This window comes from Microcebus murinus, chromosome 18, assembly GCF_040939455.1.
Source record: "Microcebus murinus isolate Inina chromosome 18, M.murinus_Inina_mat1.0, whole genome shotgun sequence".
In the NCBI taxonomy this organism is placed as follows: Eukaryota; Metazoa; Chordata; class Mammalia; order Primates; family Cheirogaleidae; genus Microcebus; species Microcebus murinus.
Window position 1 is genome coordinate 34,735,378 of NC_134121.1, and position 16,281 is coordinate 34,751,658.

The following is a 16,281-nucleotide window of genomic DNA, read 5'->3' on the forward strand; positions in this document are numbered from 1 at the left end:
AGAGGTAAAAATTGCGGGCCTACGGACACAGCTATGGTGAAGACCAGGGTAAGAAACCAGAATTGCCCAACCTGGGAAACTGAGCTTTTAACCACTATTTTACAGTTTCTAAAAAGATGCTTCCTTCTATTCTAGTAAAATCGGCTTTGCAATCTGTCCCCCTATAGTTTGTCCCGTAGGACTACTTGAATAAAGCTATCACATCCCCCACAAGGTTCTTTTCCTTCAATCTTCCCTTAAATGGCCCTCATATCCTGGTCACTGTCTTCCACCCACACTTCAGTTTGACAGCGTCCCTCTGGCTCCAGATGTGGCGATTTTCACTGGGCAAGTAGTAAAGGGGCATCGGAGCAATGGGAGCCGATTGCCCAGGGGCTGAGAAAATGCAGATGACCTGAGTGTCCGTGAGGGCTGTGGTTAACAAAGGAAGGCTTCCTGAGAGACATGATCCCTGAGCCCAAGCCGAGGGCAGTTAAACAGAGGAGCGCGCGGTCAGGGAACTCCAGGTAAAAGGACAGCAGGAGAGCTGCCGCTCGGGGCCGCTAGGTCGAGACAAAGGCTGGTAGAGTTTAGAAATATCAGAGGCACAACTCCAAATGATGATAAGCTTGCACGCGGAGTAGAAAACAGCGTTTTCCTAAAAGTAAGTTAGAGAGCCACTGAGGGAAGCAAAGTGGGAGGAACGGTCACGAAGCAAAACGCGAACTTACCAATAATCTGGCAACCCGGCCTCCGTAGCCCAACTACAAGCGCTGCCACCTGAGGAGCCGGGTAGCCAAGGCAGCGGCAGGCTCAACCAAGATATCGCGAGATAGAGCAGGCACCGCGAGAACTGACTTCTCGTCCCCAACAGCGGGCGTTCTTTCCGGGGTCTATGGGAGGGCTCTGGCGTCCGGCATGGGGGCGCGTTGTTTTCTGTGGCTGGCGTTGGAGCCACCTTGGGTCGCCGGCCAGGGCAGCGGAGAGGGTAGAGGCGTTTCTTAGGCCCAGGTGGAATGAGACAGGAGATGCCCAGTGGGGGCTGAGGCGGCTCGGGACGTGGAAGCGCACGAGTCCTCGAGCTCGGGACCGGGCCGTGCAGCAGCCGCGGCGGCCGAAGAGCACGAACCCTTTCACTCGAGCGCAGGAGGAGGACTGGCGGCGGCGGAACAAGACGGTCCTCACGTATGTGGCCGCGGCCGCCGTGGGCATGCTGGGGGCGTCCTATGCCGCCGTGCCCCTATATCGCCTTTATTGCCAGGTAGGGGCCGGCGCTGGCCACTGGGCGGCGCGGTCAGAAGGGGTGGAGGTGCAGGACACATTCCTGGACAGCGATCGCTCTATGGTTCATAGTTGGAACGAACGTCCAAGATCATCTATCAAAGAGGAAACAGGCTCAAAACAGTGATTTACCCCAGGGCACCAAAGAAAGTGGCAAAACTGCAAGTAGAACCCAATTCTCCGTGGTGATCGTGCTTACACCACGCTACTGAGTGAAATTCCCAGTTCTCTGAGCTACCACCTCACCAGAAAGGTCCCCAGCCTCTAATAGGGTACCCAGTAGTCTAGTCTGCCTTACCCTCCTGCCCACACACACTTTAAAAAGTGCACTGTATATTATTAATGCATTCATCTGTGAACTACATGTGGTTTATGTGCAAAGGTTAACCCCTGGCAAAGGGAATATCGTGTTTCTTGTGCTTAAACTGGTTCTGGCTGTTCATCCATACAGGAGGCATTAATTAAGCCTGTGAGGCCGCCGCCCCATTAATATAACTGTAATGTGCTTACCCTGGGCTCCCTTTTAGATAAAGAGTTCTAGTGCAGTGGTTTCCAGATTGTGGCCCGTGGGACCAGCAACATCAACATCATGTGGGAAACTGTTAAAAGTACAAATTCTAGGACCCGATTGCATAACTACTGAATCAAACCCTGGTGGCAGAGGATCAGCAACCTGTGTTTTACTAAGTCCTTTAGCTGTTTTTGATGCAGACTAAAATTTGAGAACTACTGGCAAGTCAAACTTCACCTATTTCACAGGTTTCTCCTTAGTTCTTAAATAGTATTTTGCAGCTTTGGCTAGGCATTAGGATCACTTGAGGAACTTCTTGAATACACATGCCAGGGACCACCCCCTACCTCAGAGATTTTGATTAGGAGGTCTAGGGTAGGGACCAGGAATTTTGGTTTAAAAATCATGCCACAAGTGAGAGCTATGCATTGTGTTCATTCAGTTAGTGTTTAAGATAGTGGTTCCCAAATTTTGTTGTACATTGGGAATCACCTGGAGAGCTTTTAAAAATCTAAATGCCCAGGTCACACACATTACCAATTGTATTGGAATGTCAGAGTAAGAACCAGGCATCAGTAATTTTTCAAGGACTCCTCAAGAGATTCTAATGTGCAGCAAAGTGCGGGAATCCATCACAACTGGTATTAGTACCTGGGATTACTGCTTTTTCCTGCCACTATTGTTAATGTCTGGCTTACTTCCTCTATGGAGATCAACTTGCCTTTCTTTTAGATGGTAAAGCAGCAGAAGTCAAAAGGGCTTTTCAGGCTAATGTCAGCATTTGTGTGGGAATGTGCAATAGCTTGAGTTCTGGAGGATGAGTATAGAATGGGAATTACTTTTCATCTGAGGCCAAGCATGAACCTCATGAACCTTAAAACTACTAGTTGGTTAAATCATAAGTGAACTGAATCCAAATAAGCAAGTATAAATCCCCCTCAAACCACCAGGGGCTGGAAGAAAGTGATTTTGTCCACAAGGGGACATTTAACAATGTCTGAAGACATTTTTGGTTGCCACAACCTGAGGGAGTGGGAGGGATACGATGCTGCTGGTATCTGGTGCATAGAGCCTAGGGATACTGCTAAATATCCAACTGTACACAGGACACGCTCCCCCCACAACAAAATTATTCAACCCAAAATGTGAGGCTGAGAAACCCTGCCTAAAACTAAAGTAACTGACAAGGATGTTGGTGCTTTGAGATGGTAGTCTGCCAAACTCCTCATTTACTGGCAAATTAATAAACTACTCTTTTCTTCTCCAAATAAAGAAATAAATAACTAATAATATTGTCTGTGTGTCCACATGCAGTCATAGGGCAGGAAGGTAAAACAAAATGTAATTTGTAACCCTAAAATCAATTTGGATGTTAAACAGTGATACTTCTAAAAGAATACCTTTTTTTTTTTTTTTCTGGAATCACAATTTTAAACCCAGAAATAAGGGATTATATAAACCACTTAGTACAGTGACCTCATCTTATGAGCATGTCAAGTGTAGCCCAAAGAAAATACGGCTTATTCAGTTCTTAGAGCTGACTTGTGGCACAACTAGTAGATGTTTCTTTTCAGCACTCTTTTCTACTCTATTTTAATTTCTTTAAGCAGTGAAGTAAGAAACCTGAACAGTCTATATTCAAAGAATATATTACAGAATCTGTTGAAGGAGGACACTTAATTTTTTTTATTCACGACTCAAATTCGTCAAGAAAAGGAGTTATATCTTAAAACTTAAACTTTGGCTGAGCGTGGTGGCTCATGCCTGTAATCCTAGCACTTTGGGAGGCCAAGACAAGAGGATTGCTTGAGCTCAGGAGTTCCATACCAGCCTGAGCAAGGGCGAAACCCTTAAACGTTATAGCATTTTTAGGCAGAAGAATACACTTACCTGTTAAACAAGTGCAAAGGCTTGCTCTCTGACACTTTTAGGGTTATAATGTAATTCAGTGATATTGCATGAGTGAAGCTAGTTGACTTGTATAACTAGGAGATAGTAATACTATATCTTGCTGGGAGTCTTCCCCTAGCCTCAAATTTGGTATTTTTTTTCTAGTATAGTAACAGGTAAATTATCCGGAAACTGGAATTCTGACAACGTCAAGCATCAGAAGAATGTTGACCTTGGAAGTAAGGACTTTTTTTTTTTTAAAGCATCTGAAAATAAGGAAATAATGACAATAAAGAAAACAGGTGTCAGACACAAATTATCCTGATGCCCTATGACTAGCTGATTCAGTAGCCAAAGGGATTAGGTGCTCTGATTAATTGGTGATACATATAAAAGTTGTACTATGCAGAGAAGTACAGAAAAATACACAAAAACATTAACCAACATGGGAAAATACTTACGATGCTTTAGAAAAGTAGAATGTAGAAGTGAAACTACAAGCTAATTTAGATTCTAAAAGCTATGATATAGAAAAGAACCAGACAAGAACATGGAAAAATGGAATTACGTAAGTATTTTCATTGGAATGACCAGGTTGTAAATCTTACTTCTCTAAGTGAATAATTGCTAATATAAAATACTAGCAATAAAGGGGTCTTTAATAAAAGCCAAAGCTGGAAGTTCTGTGCTGTATTATCAGTGATAATAATTCACTTATCTAGAGAATTTGCTTTTCCCAAATGACTCATTTTTGACCATGCCAGATAACCAAAGGATTGCTGAAAAACAGGAATGACTTTAACAAATACAGGCTCTTGACATTCCAAAAGTGGTCAGACCATTGACATAGTTATAGGAAATGGTCAGTGATAGTAATGTAGCTTGGCTCCAATGGGATTATTAAAGTTAAATTGTTTTTAAAATTTTATTTTTATCCAATAAATAGATCAACACCTAAATGTACTGTTTAACATATTTAGTATCTTTTTCTAGACTACCGGACTTGGAGGATCAGCAGTTGCAGGTCATGCATCAGATCAGATTGAAAACATGGTGCCTGTTAAGGATCGAATAATTAAAGTTACCTTTAATGCAGATGTGCATGCAAGTCTTCAGTGGAACTTTAGACCTCAGCAAACAGAAATATATGTAAGTGACTAAATCAGTCATTAAAAGATTACTTTTTTCAATATAAATTCCTTTCTTTAAACTGTTTCACTCACCTCAACTCAATTTCAAAATAATAGGTTCCATTACTGTAATTTCTTATTCCCATAGACTACTTTTTGATAGTGCCCTATACCTAATATAACAGAATATAAACTTTAACTTTTAAATTATATGATAGTGTAAGTCAGCTTGGAACAATAGAAAATGTCATCTGTTTTATTAAAGTCATATTAAGACTTGACTGAGTAGTCCTCTGGTCACTAATCCTGGCAGTAGCATTAGCTGTCAGACTATACAGGTTCCTGATGTTTCCTCTGGTATAGATGATATAGGAAAAATCTTGAAAATCCTAGGTTACAATGGAAAGTAGTTTATTGGTTTACATCAAAAGTATCCTTGTCCCTCTAAAAGAAAAAAAAAAATTTAGCACCTTTGAATTAATCAGTAGATAGTAAAATCTCATGTTATATTTCAATAAGACTATACCTAAAAAGTTTTCTAAAACTGTGACTAACAGTAATCCTGGAAAGATTTTAACTGATACTATCTCATTAACTGAGGATTAGCTAAAAAGAATTTCAATGCTTATTGGAAAAGCTTGCCCAGTTAAGTAAACATGACTGAATCTCTTCAATGATGAAGGATTTTGTAGGTTATAATTTTGAATATTAGTTCCAGGTACATGGTAGTATACAAGGTATTAGTGGCTGAATTGGTACAAGTGATAGAATATCCTTGGAAATTTTTTTTTAAAGCCTTGCTGTTTTTCTTAGTTATTCTCTCAAACCAACGTATTGACACTTTTTGGTTTAATAAACGTAAATTTAATCTCTGGTTATGAAGTAAGTTTAATGTTGGTAAGCCTTTAAAAAAAAGATTTAGTTAATCATGGCATTTAGGTGTGTTATAAAGGCTGTGACATTCTTAGGTTGTCCTTGGACACATTTTAAATAACTCAATATGCAGATTATTGCTTGAAGATCCCAGATATACAAGAGTACAATCCATAACTAATTATGCATAACAGTACTGGTTCTTCATTGACATATGTAATAAAGTCTGAAACTCAGATACGTTTATGGGTAATATTCACAGTATATTTTGATAAACTTTACATAAGCTTAATATAATAGCTAATTAGCTTAGGTATTGTGATCCGATGAATAGAAAAAATAATACGACTATAATTTAGCAGGGAAAAGAGCTGGGTGAGATTTAAAATATTAATAATGTATGTTTCTTTAAAACAGGTGGTTCCAGGAGAGACTGCACTGGCATTTTATAAAGCTAAGAATCCTACTGACAAACCAGTAATCGGAATTTCTACATACAACGTTGTTCCATTTGAAGCTGGGCAGTATTTCAATAAAATACAGGTACAACTAAATGCAAACTTGTAGAAAATGATAAAAGTACATGAAACTGTGGTATGAAATTTTTTTTTAGCAGATACTAATGATTCCTGAAAACTCATTTCTTCTGAACGTCAAGCTATTTTTCTTCATTGTTTATACGCAATATGTGGAGATTGAGAGCCAAACCAAATGGATATCTGCTTTTAAGATTAAAGTTAATCTGTTGATTCCCAATCCTTTATGCAGAACTCAATCTGAGATGAAAAGTTACTGTTACTCTATCACAGAATTTAAAGATTATATTTAGTGGTATGCTTATTAAAATCAAGAAATGAACTCTATTAGTTGTTATAGGTAGAAAATAGAAATGTTATTAAACAAATACCTTTCTATAACTTCTAGTGCTTCTGTTTTGAAGAACAAAGGCTTAATCCCCAAGAGGAAGTAGATATGCCAGTGTTTTTCTACATTGATCCTGAATTTGCTGAAGATCCAAAAATGGTGAATGTCGATCTCATCACGCTTTCTTATACATTTTTTGAAGCAAAAGAAGGATACACGTTGCCAGTTCCAGGCTATAATTGATGTCAGCAACTAAGTCCTGCTTCAAATTTGTGATTTTTAAAAAATCATGTATCCTGCATTCTTAAAGGAGAAATATTCTACAATAATGTGAACCCTATTTTAAATGGTTCTACCTGTTTATTTCCTTTGATTTATCCCACTTTAAAGCTGAACCTGTTCTCAATTTACTCATATATTCTAAATAGGCATATGGGTTTCTTCTGATGATTCAACCAAATTATTAGCCCTTCATATTTGTAGCAAGTAATCTGAGAATTAAAAAAAAAAAAATTTATGCCCAGGGTTATCTGTTTCAGGTCATAACCAGAACTTTTTACCATATTTATTATTGTGCCTAAATTAGTTGGTTGCTATTTTCCCTCAGTATAAACAGTCACTATTTTAAAAGCTCAGAGTAGGAGTCACTAAACTCTAACAGATTGTTCAAAGATTTATATTCTTATTTCAAATTTGACTTTAATTTTCCTTTAAGAACTAGAGCTATTTTACATTCAGAGTTAATTGTGGTGTCATAAAATTGAAATAAAATATTTAAGTATATCTACTAAGCTGCTAGCATTCCAAGTCCCTGGATGTCAAAATGTAATGGTGGGATTGTGAAGATTTCTTCTGAGAACAAACTGTAAAAAAGATGTATTAAATTATTTTAATAGTAATTTATTTGTTGTAATTTATGTAAACGAATGTTTTCTAGTAGTCTTTGTTACAAATAGAAATGTTAAGTTAGAGTAAAAAGAAAAAAAGAACACTTAGCATTACAAAGAATCATATTTAAAGGCCACCCAACACAGTCTAGTGACCTGTTCAAGACACCTGAACTATAATTAAACTACAGTCATCAAGGGTTTAACAATAATTCTAAATCATTATTTATAAAGAAGTGCAAATTGACTTTTACATTCAACTTTAGTTAAATGAAGGCACTCAATGTTCTTCCTGAGGAATACATTAAGTTTCTCACATTTTGTGCTAACATCTACTCAGAATTATTTTGTAGTAAAATAATCTTCATCTACTGTTATCACAGCTGTGTGATGATTTCTAAATACAGAAAGACCTTTGATACATACTGCAATTAAACTGGTCGGCCTAAGGACTAAGTAATTTTTCTTCTGCTGAAGTTTTAAAGTGAGTATTTGTTACAAACAAATTCTATTGAAAAAAATCTTGAGCTGTTAGAACCATAAATGTTACCCTGGAACTGTTATTTTTCCATTTAATCTTCGCAATAGCAGAGGAGAAATGTTCCATTGTGGCTTTCAACAGGTTAGTAGGTCTTCTGGGCCTCAGAGCTGGACAGGGTCTACCCTTTAGAGAGTTGGCACCCATGATGTGGCTAGTGAGCTGTTCATCCACTTTAATCTAAAATAAAGAGAAGAAAATAGCCAGTCTTCATCCTGTCCTCTTTCTCTATTCCTTAATAACTCTTTTTCCTTATCCCTCTTTACTGAGAGGCTGTAGAACAACAGTTTGATAGAAGGTGGGAATGTACTCCCTTCCAAGGGGGAGGGTGTGAGGGAAATAAAATAAGGCTAATAGGTCACTGGTGACCATTCATTAGTAAATAAATGGGATGAGTAATGCAGCAAATAGGAAAAACCCTGACCTATTAACAGGAACTAACAATGAATGGGTTCTACTGGTACCAGTTAACAAGTATTAACTGTTCATTAAAGACAAATATGCCTGATTTCAGTGCTAAGAAGTTTCTACTGACCGTCTACTTTTGTTAACATTATATTTCTATTCAATACAGTAACTTCTGCATTCCCAAGCCTCATTTCCAGGTGACAAGATCACAGTATATTTCATTAATGGATAGTAGTTCACTACAGTTTGAGTAATTCAAGGGAAATCATATAATATTTCACTTACCAAAGTGTCAGACTCAGATGGCCCTTACAAAATATAAATACACTAAATACAGGAAGTAACAACAATTACACTGAAATTATACGGAATGTGGAATAAAACTGTTTAACTTGAACTGTTAATTGTTCAATGAAACTGTTAAATGAAATTGTTAACTTGAACTTAACTGTTTACCTCAACAGTCACTATGACTTTGAGCTCCTTTGTGGTGATGAACATCAATTTCTTCATAAATAGCTCTGAAACAAACAAGCCATCATGGCAAAAGGGTTATGTTATCAATTTCAAAGTATGATTTTGGTTTTTAACTGCCAGCACCGTAACCTGTTGTCTCTTTCATCTCTTATTTAACACACTGAAATCTGGCTTTTGTTCCCATCAATCCATCAAAATGGCTTTGACTAAAATCACCAATGATTTCTGTTACTTAATCCATTATCTAGTTTTCAGTTTTCATAGTACTTGTCCTCTCAGCAATGTTCTTCACAATTGTACGTTCACATCTCTTTGCTTCCAAATTACAGTTGCCACATCTGGTATTAGGCTCCTTACTCTCTCCACTTTTGGCTTTGGCATTTCCATTTCATTGAATGTGCCAAGACTCTTTCCTTTGGGTCTTTGTACAAGTTGTTTCCTGGGCTAGCTGTCCCCAACCTTTCTGGCACCAGGGACTGGATTCATGGAAGACAATTTTTCCATGGAACTGAGGGGTGGGAGGATGGTTTTGGGATGATTTGCAGTCGTTCCCCAGTCCTAGCATCACCACCTTAGTTCCACCCCAGCCATTATATTCTCATAAGGAACACACAACCTACATCCCTCACATGTGCAGTTTACATGTAGAGTTCACGCTCCTAAGAGAATGTAATGCTGCTGCTGATCTGGCAGGAGGCAGAGCTGAGGCCTTGATGTGAGGAATAGGGAGCAGCTACAAATACAGATGAAGCTTGGCTCGTCCTACCTGCTGTTCACCTCTTGCTGTGCAGCCTGGTTCCTAAACAGGCTGCAAGCCCGGTTGGGGATCCCGGTTCAGGACTGTGGCCCTGGGACTATGATACTTATTCCCAAACTTCTCACTTGACTAACAATTCCAGGTCTCAGCTTTAATGTCACATCCTCAAGCTTCCTCTAACCCCCATTTAACTTAGTTCTTGTTAAACACTCTCAAGTCACCATATTCTTTCATACCATTAATGCAAATTGTACATATATTTATTAGCCTGGTGATTTTTCTAGTTTCTATCTCCACACTATATTTAACCTCTGAGGACAAGAAACATGTTTCTTGCTCAACAATATAAATTAGGCACCAAGCACACATAGTCCCTGACACTTAATAAATAATCAATTTGTCAAATGAATCATGTGTGTCTTCATAAATGTTGAACTGTATGTCCTGCAAAAGCAAAAATTTTCAACTTGGGGTTCATGGATACCCAGTGATGTGAAAATCCCTTAACTTTTCTGCAAGATTCTATGCTTTTCCATGGAGAGAAATCTCTGGATTTCATGAAACTTTCAAAGGAACTGAGACACTCTAACCCCTAGAAGAACTACAATAGTACAGAGATTCTCAAGCTTCACCTGTTCAGCCTCCCTGTCTCACCTTCACTATCTCTCACACTGCCATATCTACTTATAGCAATTTCCTAATTTGAATATAATCAAGAATGTTTCCACTATTTGATACAGAAACTGATAAAAAAACATTAAGTTTCTTGAAAGCATACCAACTTTAGTGCCAGTTTCTTAAACCACTAATGTATTCAGTGATATATCTATTTTATCAAGCAGAATGACCTAGGGAAATTTCACAATCCAGAGCTAGGAAAAAAAAATTAATGGACTCTTAAATCCATTAATATGTACTTATAAATTATTCCAAAATCAATCATTACATTGAGAGTTTAAGCCAGGAATCAAAACATTAAGTGTCTATACATGCCGGGCAAAGAAGAGACACAGGGTCCATTGGAACCTGGTGGGCTGCAGAGCCTACCTGTGTAAAGGTGACAGCTACTACTCAGCCCCAACCCCTTGCTGATATGTAAAAATGCAGGCCTGGTGCTGCTCAGAGTATCCACAAGATCAAGAAGTCCAGATTTTTTATTTTTAAATATCTCAGCTTAACTGTTGGCCATTAATTTTTAAAATGCACATTTTAAATTCTGCATAGGTCAAACAAATCACAACTTTGGGCAAGACACAGCCTGCAGACTGACAGTTTCTGAATAATGATTTCCATAAACTCGTTTCAATCATTTGCAAGAATTTTGGAGGTAACCTTTAGTCACTCAAAGTATATTAAAACTTTAATGACTCTACCATCCCATAAATATTTATATATACTTGACCAATATGAAATCATAAAATAATGGTGCTTTAAGGATTTCAAGTTAAAAAGTAATTTTTACACTAATGCTTTATCTATTTAAAGCACATTGTTGTCATACAGAGAAGACTAAAAATAAGTTCTTACATTTTTTTTTTTTTTGGATCAGTTCTTAAAGAACAGCTAAAATATCCCATCAATGTGGTGTTAACTTATGTCACCAATCAGTGAATAGTGCCCTTCTCAAGCTAGAGTGAACCTGGCTTTCTGCCAAGGAAAGAATCCATTAACACACCTCAGTTCCGGTTATTTCTTAATGTGCAACTCTAGCATTTTTATTTTTTAGTCACAAGGCTGGAATGATAAGACCATTAAGAGCAATAGCTGCCATAAAACCTCATAAGTCATTTTTAATAAGGCCATCAATTTCTGCCAAGAACTAAACAAAGTAAAATGTATAACCAAGCCCTGTTAGCTCTGCTATCAAAGGGAACCAAGACAATAGATAAATTAATCATTTTGTAAATGACTTACTCTGCAGTGACAGCAGGAGCTAAGGGATCAAACTCCATTACCTCGTAGTAATTGGGTGGCTGGAGATCATTCTTTGTCATCCCTTTAGGCAAAAAAAAAAAAAAGAGACTGGTAAACACAGATTATACTTTTCAAGGAGTATACACAATTAATATTATTTTTATTAATTTAGACTTCAACTATAAGATCTTAAACACAACCAAAACAGACTGGTGTTCCAATGCTACTCCCAAGTGCAACAAATCTACAAATCTGTAACAAAAAGATTTCCAAATGTCAACTAAAAGTTCATTTTATACCCTAGTTCAATATACAACACAAGCATTTTTACCATCTCTTAATATCAGTTCTAATGGCCACTGCCCTAAATTTATTTCATATTGCTTAAAAATGCAAAGGAGCTCCTCTAATTTCTCCTATTTTCAATTACCAATAAATCTGTTTCCTTATTTGATGCAAATAATAAGGTCTCATATACCTGGATGATTGCTGGGCAAAGGTGGTAGCCTCTGGTTTGATGGTGCTGCTGCAACGGACTGTAGACTCACTGGCTGTAGCAATACTGAATTTGAATGTTCTGGAACCTTAAGAAAGCATAACACATGTTCAAATAAACATTCTACATTCAGCTTTTATTATTTAGATTCCTAGTTTTGCAAGTGGCACTATTCCAAGAACCATATACTCTCAACTGGATAAGAACTAGTAATTTTTAACTATTACTTTAGTTTTTAGGTTGTAACTACTTACAAAATTTACTACTTTTCTCTCTGGTTTTATGCCTATTGTATCTTCCCATATAAACTAAAATAAAAAAACAACACATGTTGTCTTTAAAAAAGAAGCAGGATTGTATGGTTCAATCCAGATTCTTCGTGGTTTCACTCTGAACATAAAATCTCAGCCTCCAACAGGGAAAAAAAAGTCTGAAATCTATAGAGAGGCACACAGTGATGCTGTCAAATCAGGGCTTATAAAGATAAAGATAAAAATCTTAATTAGAAGTATCTCTTCTTATAATTTTCCTCTTTCATTCCACAAATGTTCCCGGGCACAAGCACTATTAATAAAGCAATAAATAAAACAGACCAAGTCCCTACCCTCATGGGGCAGACATCACCAAATGTAAACAGATGGCAGATGGCACTTGCTCTAATAAAAAAGTAGGGTAATGGGGAGGAGAGGCTGGGGCGGGATACTGCTCTGATAGTTTGTGGACAGGGAATGCCTCACCATTTGCGGACAGTTATGTAGGGCCCTGACTAACATGATTATCAGAGAGGACACAAGTTCATAGGCTCTGAAGTAAGAGAGGCCAGTATGGTGGGAGCAGAGTGAGCCGAGTGGGAGAGGCAAGAGGGGAGGATGGAGAGGGAAGAGGTAGGCTCACATCAGCATACCAGGTTTTTCTGAGTAAAGCAGTGAGGAGGAAAATCATAGGTGGGTTTTGAGCAGACGAGGGACATAATGTGACTACTTTTGAAAAACATTGCTGTGATTTCTGTTTTGAGACTAGATTGTGAGGTCGGGGGGGAAGGGATGGAGGCAAAGGCTGGAACAGGGCAAGCTTTTAGAGGCCACTGTAATATCTGTCTGCTGGTGCTGGGACAAGGATGCAGCAGTGAGAAGTGAGAAATGAGAAATGGCTGAATAATGGACATATCTTCAAAGTAAACGGTAGTAGTCAAGGCTATTACCCAAGGTTTTCGACCTAAGCAACTGAAAGAATCAAGTGGCCATTTACTGAGGTGGGAAGTCTGCAGGAAGAGCAGGTTGAAAGTGGAGACTGGGAAGAAAGCAAGAGAAGCTGCTAAGTAGAAAGTGGATATATGAGTTCTGAGTTTAGGCAAGGGGGCTGGGCTGGAGGTACAAACTTATAGGTTGTCAGAATTTGAATGGTCACTTCAAGATAAGAGACCAAAAGACCATGGACGAATGAATGGAGATAGAGAAGTCTGAAGCCTGGACCCAGTCTCCAATACTCAAAGGTCAGTAGAGGAAGAAGGGCCAGCAAAGGACAGAAGAAAGGAAAGTGAGGCAGAAGAACCACCAAAAGTGAGCGGTGTCTGTAAGCCACGTGTACAAAAAGGAGGGAGTGATTGACTTTGTCACATGCTGCTGATAATCAGGTAAGATAAACACTGAGAATTGCAGTTCTATATTTAATGAGAGTCATAGGTGACCATGACAAGAGCTCTGTCTGTAGAGTGGTAGGGATAAAAGCCTTTCTGAAGTCTTGTCAAAGAGGATGGGCGAAAGAAAGTGGAGACAATAAATATAACTCTAAAGGAATTTTGATCCTTAACTATCTTGCTAACAGAAGTGAGGGAAAGGAAAAGTCCTAATAGAGGCTGCATCAATGCATTACAGAGCAGAACATGAGAATTCATGGCTAGGAGTTCTTTTTTGGCCATGATAATCTGCTAAGTGCACTGCCAGAAAAGGGTTTTGTTACTTACATTATCATATGTATGACTGGAGGCGAGGTTTTGGCTGGTCCTTTGGGTAAACCTAGGATAGTGTGATAACACAGCATGATTACCCTACAGTGAGAACACAAATGCAAAAAGTAAGATGATTTTCCTAGTCTAAAAGCAAAACCTAAAACGTACCTTGAGACTGCATAGTGTTACTTTTATATAACAATTGCCATCTGGTTGGTTTCAGTGCCCACCAGGTCATGATGCCAAAGATCTAAAGCACTGTCCCTTGGTAGCCCTGAGATACTGGAGTGTGCACTAACTAGTAAGAACAGAGCCTTCAGTCTTTCCATCAGAGTAACTACCACCCCATCATTTTCTGAAGGATGAGCAGCAGTGCAGAGCAGAAGTTAAGAAGGAAGCTGAGAGGGTTCCGGTTCAGGCTAAGGTAGAGCAGACACACTTTACCCTGTCTTGCCAACGAAGTGTCACTATTAAAGCTGGAATGCACACAGCAACTATTTCAGGACTCTGAAAAGTAAATAGTAGCAGACTGACTGGGAAAGACAACCAGAATCACTGAACTGTTGGTGTATTTACCATGTTTTATCTCTTTATATTCCCTGAGTAAATGCAATGCCACCTGCAACCCAAATGCAGGCATCAGTGAGGACAGACAGGGCTCTAGAAAGAGCCCTCTCATTTTCACTCAAGAAGAAAAGGGAAATCCTAATGCTTAAAATGTGTGGAAATCCTGTGCCCCTTTTTATCCTCTTCTCTCACACCCCACACAACAGGCTATGTCAAGGTGGCTGCAGTGACAGCAGAGGCAACCAGGAACTGTAGGAGATTAAAACTCAATGAAGGAAATGGAATCTTCCTCTCCAATAGGAGTTGTGATAACAAGAAGATGAGGAGAATCCTGTTTCTTGTTTCCTTTCTGTCCAGTGATTTAATCATAGATATAAGCATGGTCGAGGAAATGTGTGGTATTGTAGGGTAACTAAAGCTCCAGCTTTATGACTGGAGAATCAAAAAGGGAACCCCAAGAAACCAGAAAGTGCCAAAGAAATCACAATGATGGAGGAATTCAGGAAAACAATCTCATAAAGTTGTTTACAAAACCCCAGGCTCACCCCTTGCCCTATGCATGAATGATCTGATCTCGGTGAAGATGCTAAAAATGTTGAGCATCAAACACATGACCTGCTGTTTGGCCTTTTATTGACCACTGGCTGAAACATATGTGGGACAGATTTGAATAGCACTGCGATGGCTTTGAAAACTTCACTAACATTGGAACCACAGCCCACCGAAGCAGGCCGAAATTGTGGCATGAATCTAAACAGGTTGTTTGCCTACTAAAATCAAAATATCAACATTTTTGAATAGGATTTAAATAAGACCGAGAGTCTCATAATAAAACATTAAAAATGTCCAAGACATAATCTAAAATTAGTAGGCATATGAAGAACCAGGAAAATTTCAACTTGCATGAGAAGACAATAGACATTGATGCCAGGAGGACACAGATGTTGAAATTACAAATGCTCCAAACATGGAACTGCAAATAATCTAGATTAAAAAAAGGAAAAATAGAAAGTTTCAGCAAAGAAACAAAAGATATAAAGAACCAGATAAGGCCAGGCACGGTGGCTCAAGCCTGTAATCCTAGCACTCTGGGAGGCCGAGGTGGGCGGATTGCTCGAGGTCAGGAGTTCGAAACCACCCTAAGCAAGAGCGAGACCCCGTCTCTACTATAAATAGAAAGAAATTAATTGGCCAACTACTATATATAAAAAATTAGCCGGGCATGGTGGCACATGCCTGTAGTCCTAGCTACTCGGGAGGCTGAGGCAGGAGGATTGCCGGAGCCCAAAAGTTTGAGGTTGCTGTGAGCTAGGCTGATGCCACGGCACTCACTCTAGCCTGGGCAACAAAAGTGAGACTCTGTCTCAAAAAAATAAATAAATAAAATAAAAAATAAAAAAAATAAAGAACCAGATGGAAATTTTAAACTTGAAATTATAATAACTGAAATTTTTTTTTTTTTTTTTTTTTTTTGAGACAGAGTCTCGCTTTGTTGCCCAGGCTAGAGTGAGTGCCGTGGCATCAGCCTAGCTCACAGCAACCTCAAACTCCTGGGCTCGAGTGATCCTTCTGCCTCAGCCTCCCGAGTAGCTGGGACTACAGGCATGCGCCACCATGCCCGGCTAATTTTTTTATGTATATCTATCAGTTGGCCAATTAATTTCTTTCTATTTATAGTAGAGACGGGGTCTCGCTCTTGCTCAGGCTGGTTTTGAACTCCTGACCTTGAGCAATCCGCCCGCCTCGGCCTCCCAAGAGCTA

At 38.9% G+C, this 16,281-nt stretch overlaps 2 protein-coding genes across 4 annotated transcripts in view; one reads left to right on the top strand and one right to left on the bottom strand.

Annotated features, from left to right (window-relative positions):
• The window catches only part of TOM1L1 (target of myb1 like 1 membrane trafficking protein), a 65,520-nt gene that overhangs the window by 12,002 nt on the left and 37,237 nt on the right, over positions 1–16,281 (bottom strand). The window contains exons 12-16 of one of the 3 annotated variants that reach the window (XM_012773447.3): positions 13,969–14,020; positions 11,988–12,093; positions 11,510–11,591; positions 8,818–8,882; positions 711–8,133 (exon numbers count right to left, since the gene is read on the bottom strand). In XM_012773447.3, coding sequence (XP_012628901.1) covers positions 8,819–8,882; positions 11,510–11,591; positions 11,988–12,093; positions 13,969–14,020 — 304 coding nt within the window. In that variant the 3' untranslated portion in view covers positions 711–8,133; position 8,818. Of the gene's footprint in view, positions 1–710; positions 8,134–8,817; positions 8,883–11,509; positions 11,592–11,987; positions 12,094–13,968; positions 14,053–16,281 lie in introns of those variants that run through there. The other 2 variants (XM_020281140.2, XM_075994450.1) reach the window with 2 other exon arrangements.
• COX11 (cytochrome c oxidase copper chaperone COX11) lies at positions 875–7,427 on the top strand. The gene is made up of 4 exons (XM_012774397.3): positions 875–1,240; positions 4,655–4,810; positions 6,082–6,207; positions 6,589–7,427. Exons 1-4 carry the CDS (start codon positions 875–877, stop codon positions 6,769–6,771), a joined length of 831 nt encoding a protein of 276 aa, XP_012629851.1. The 3' UTR covers positions 6,772–7,427.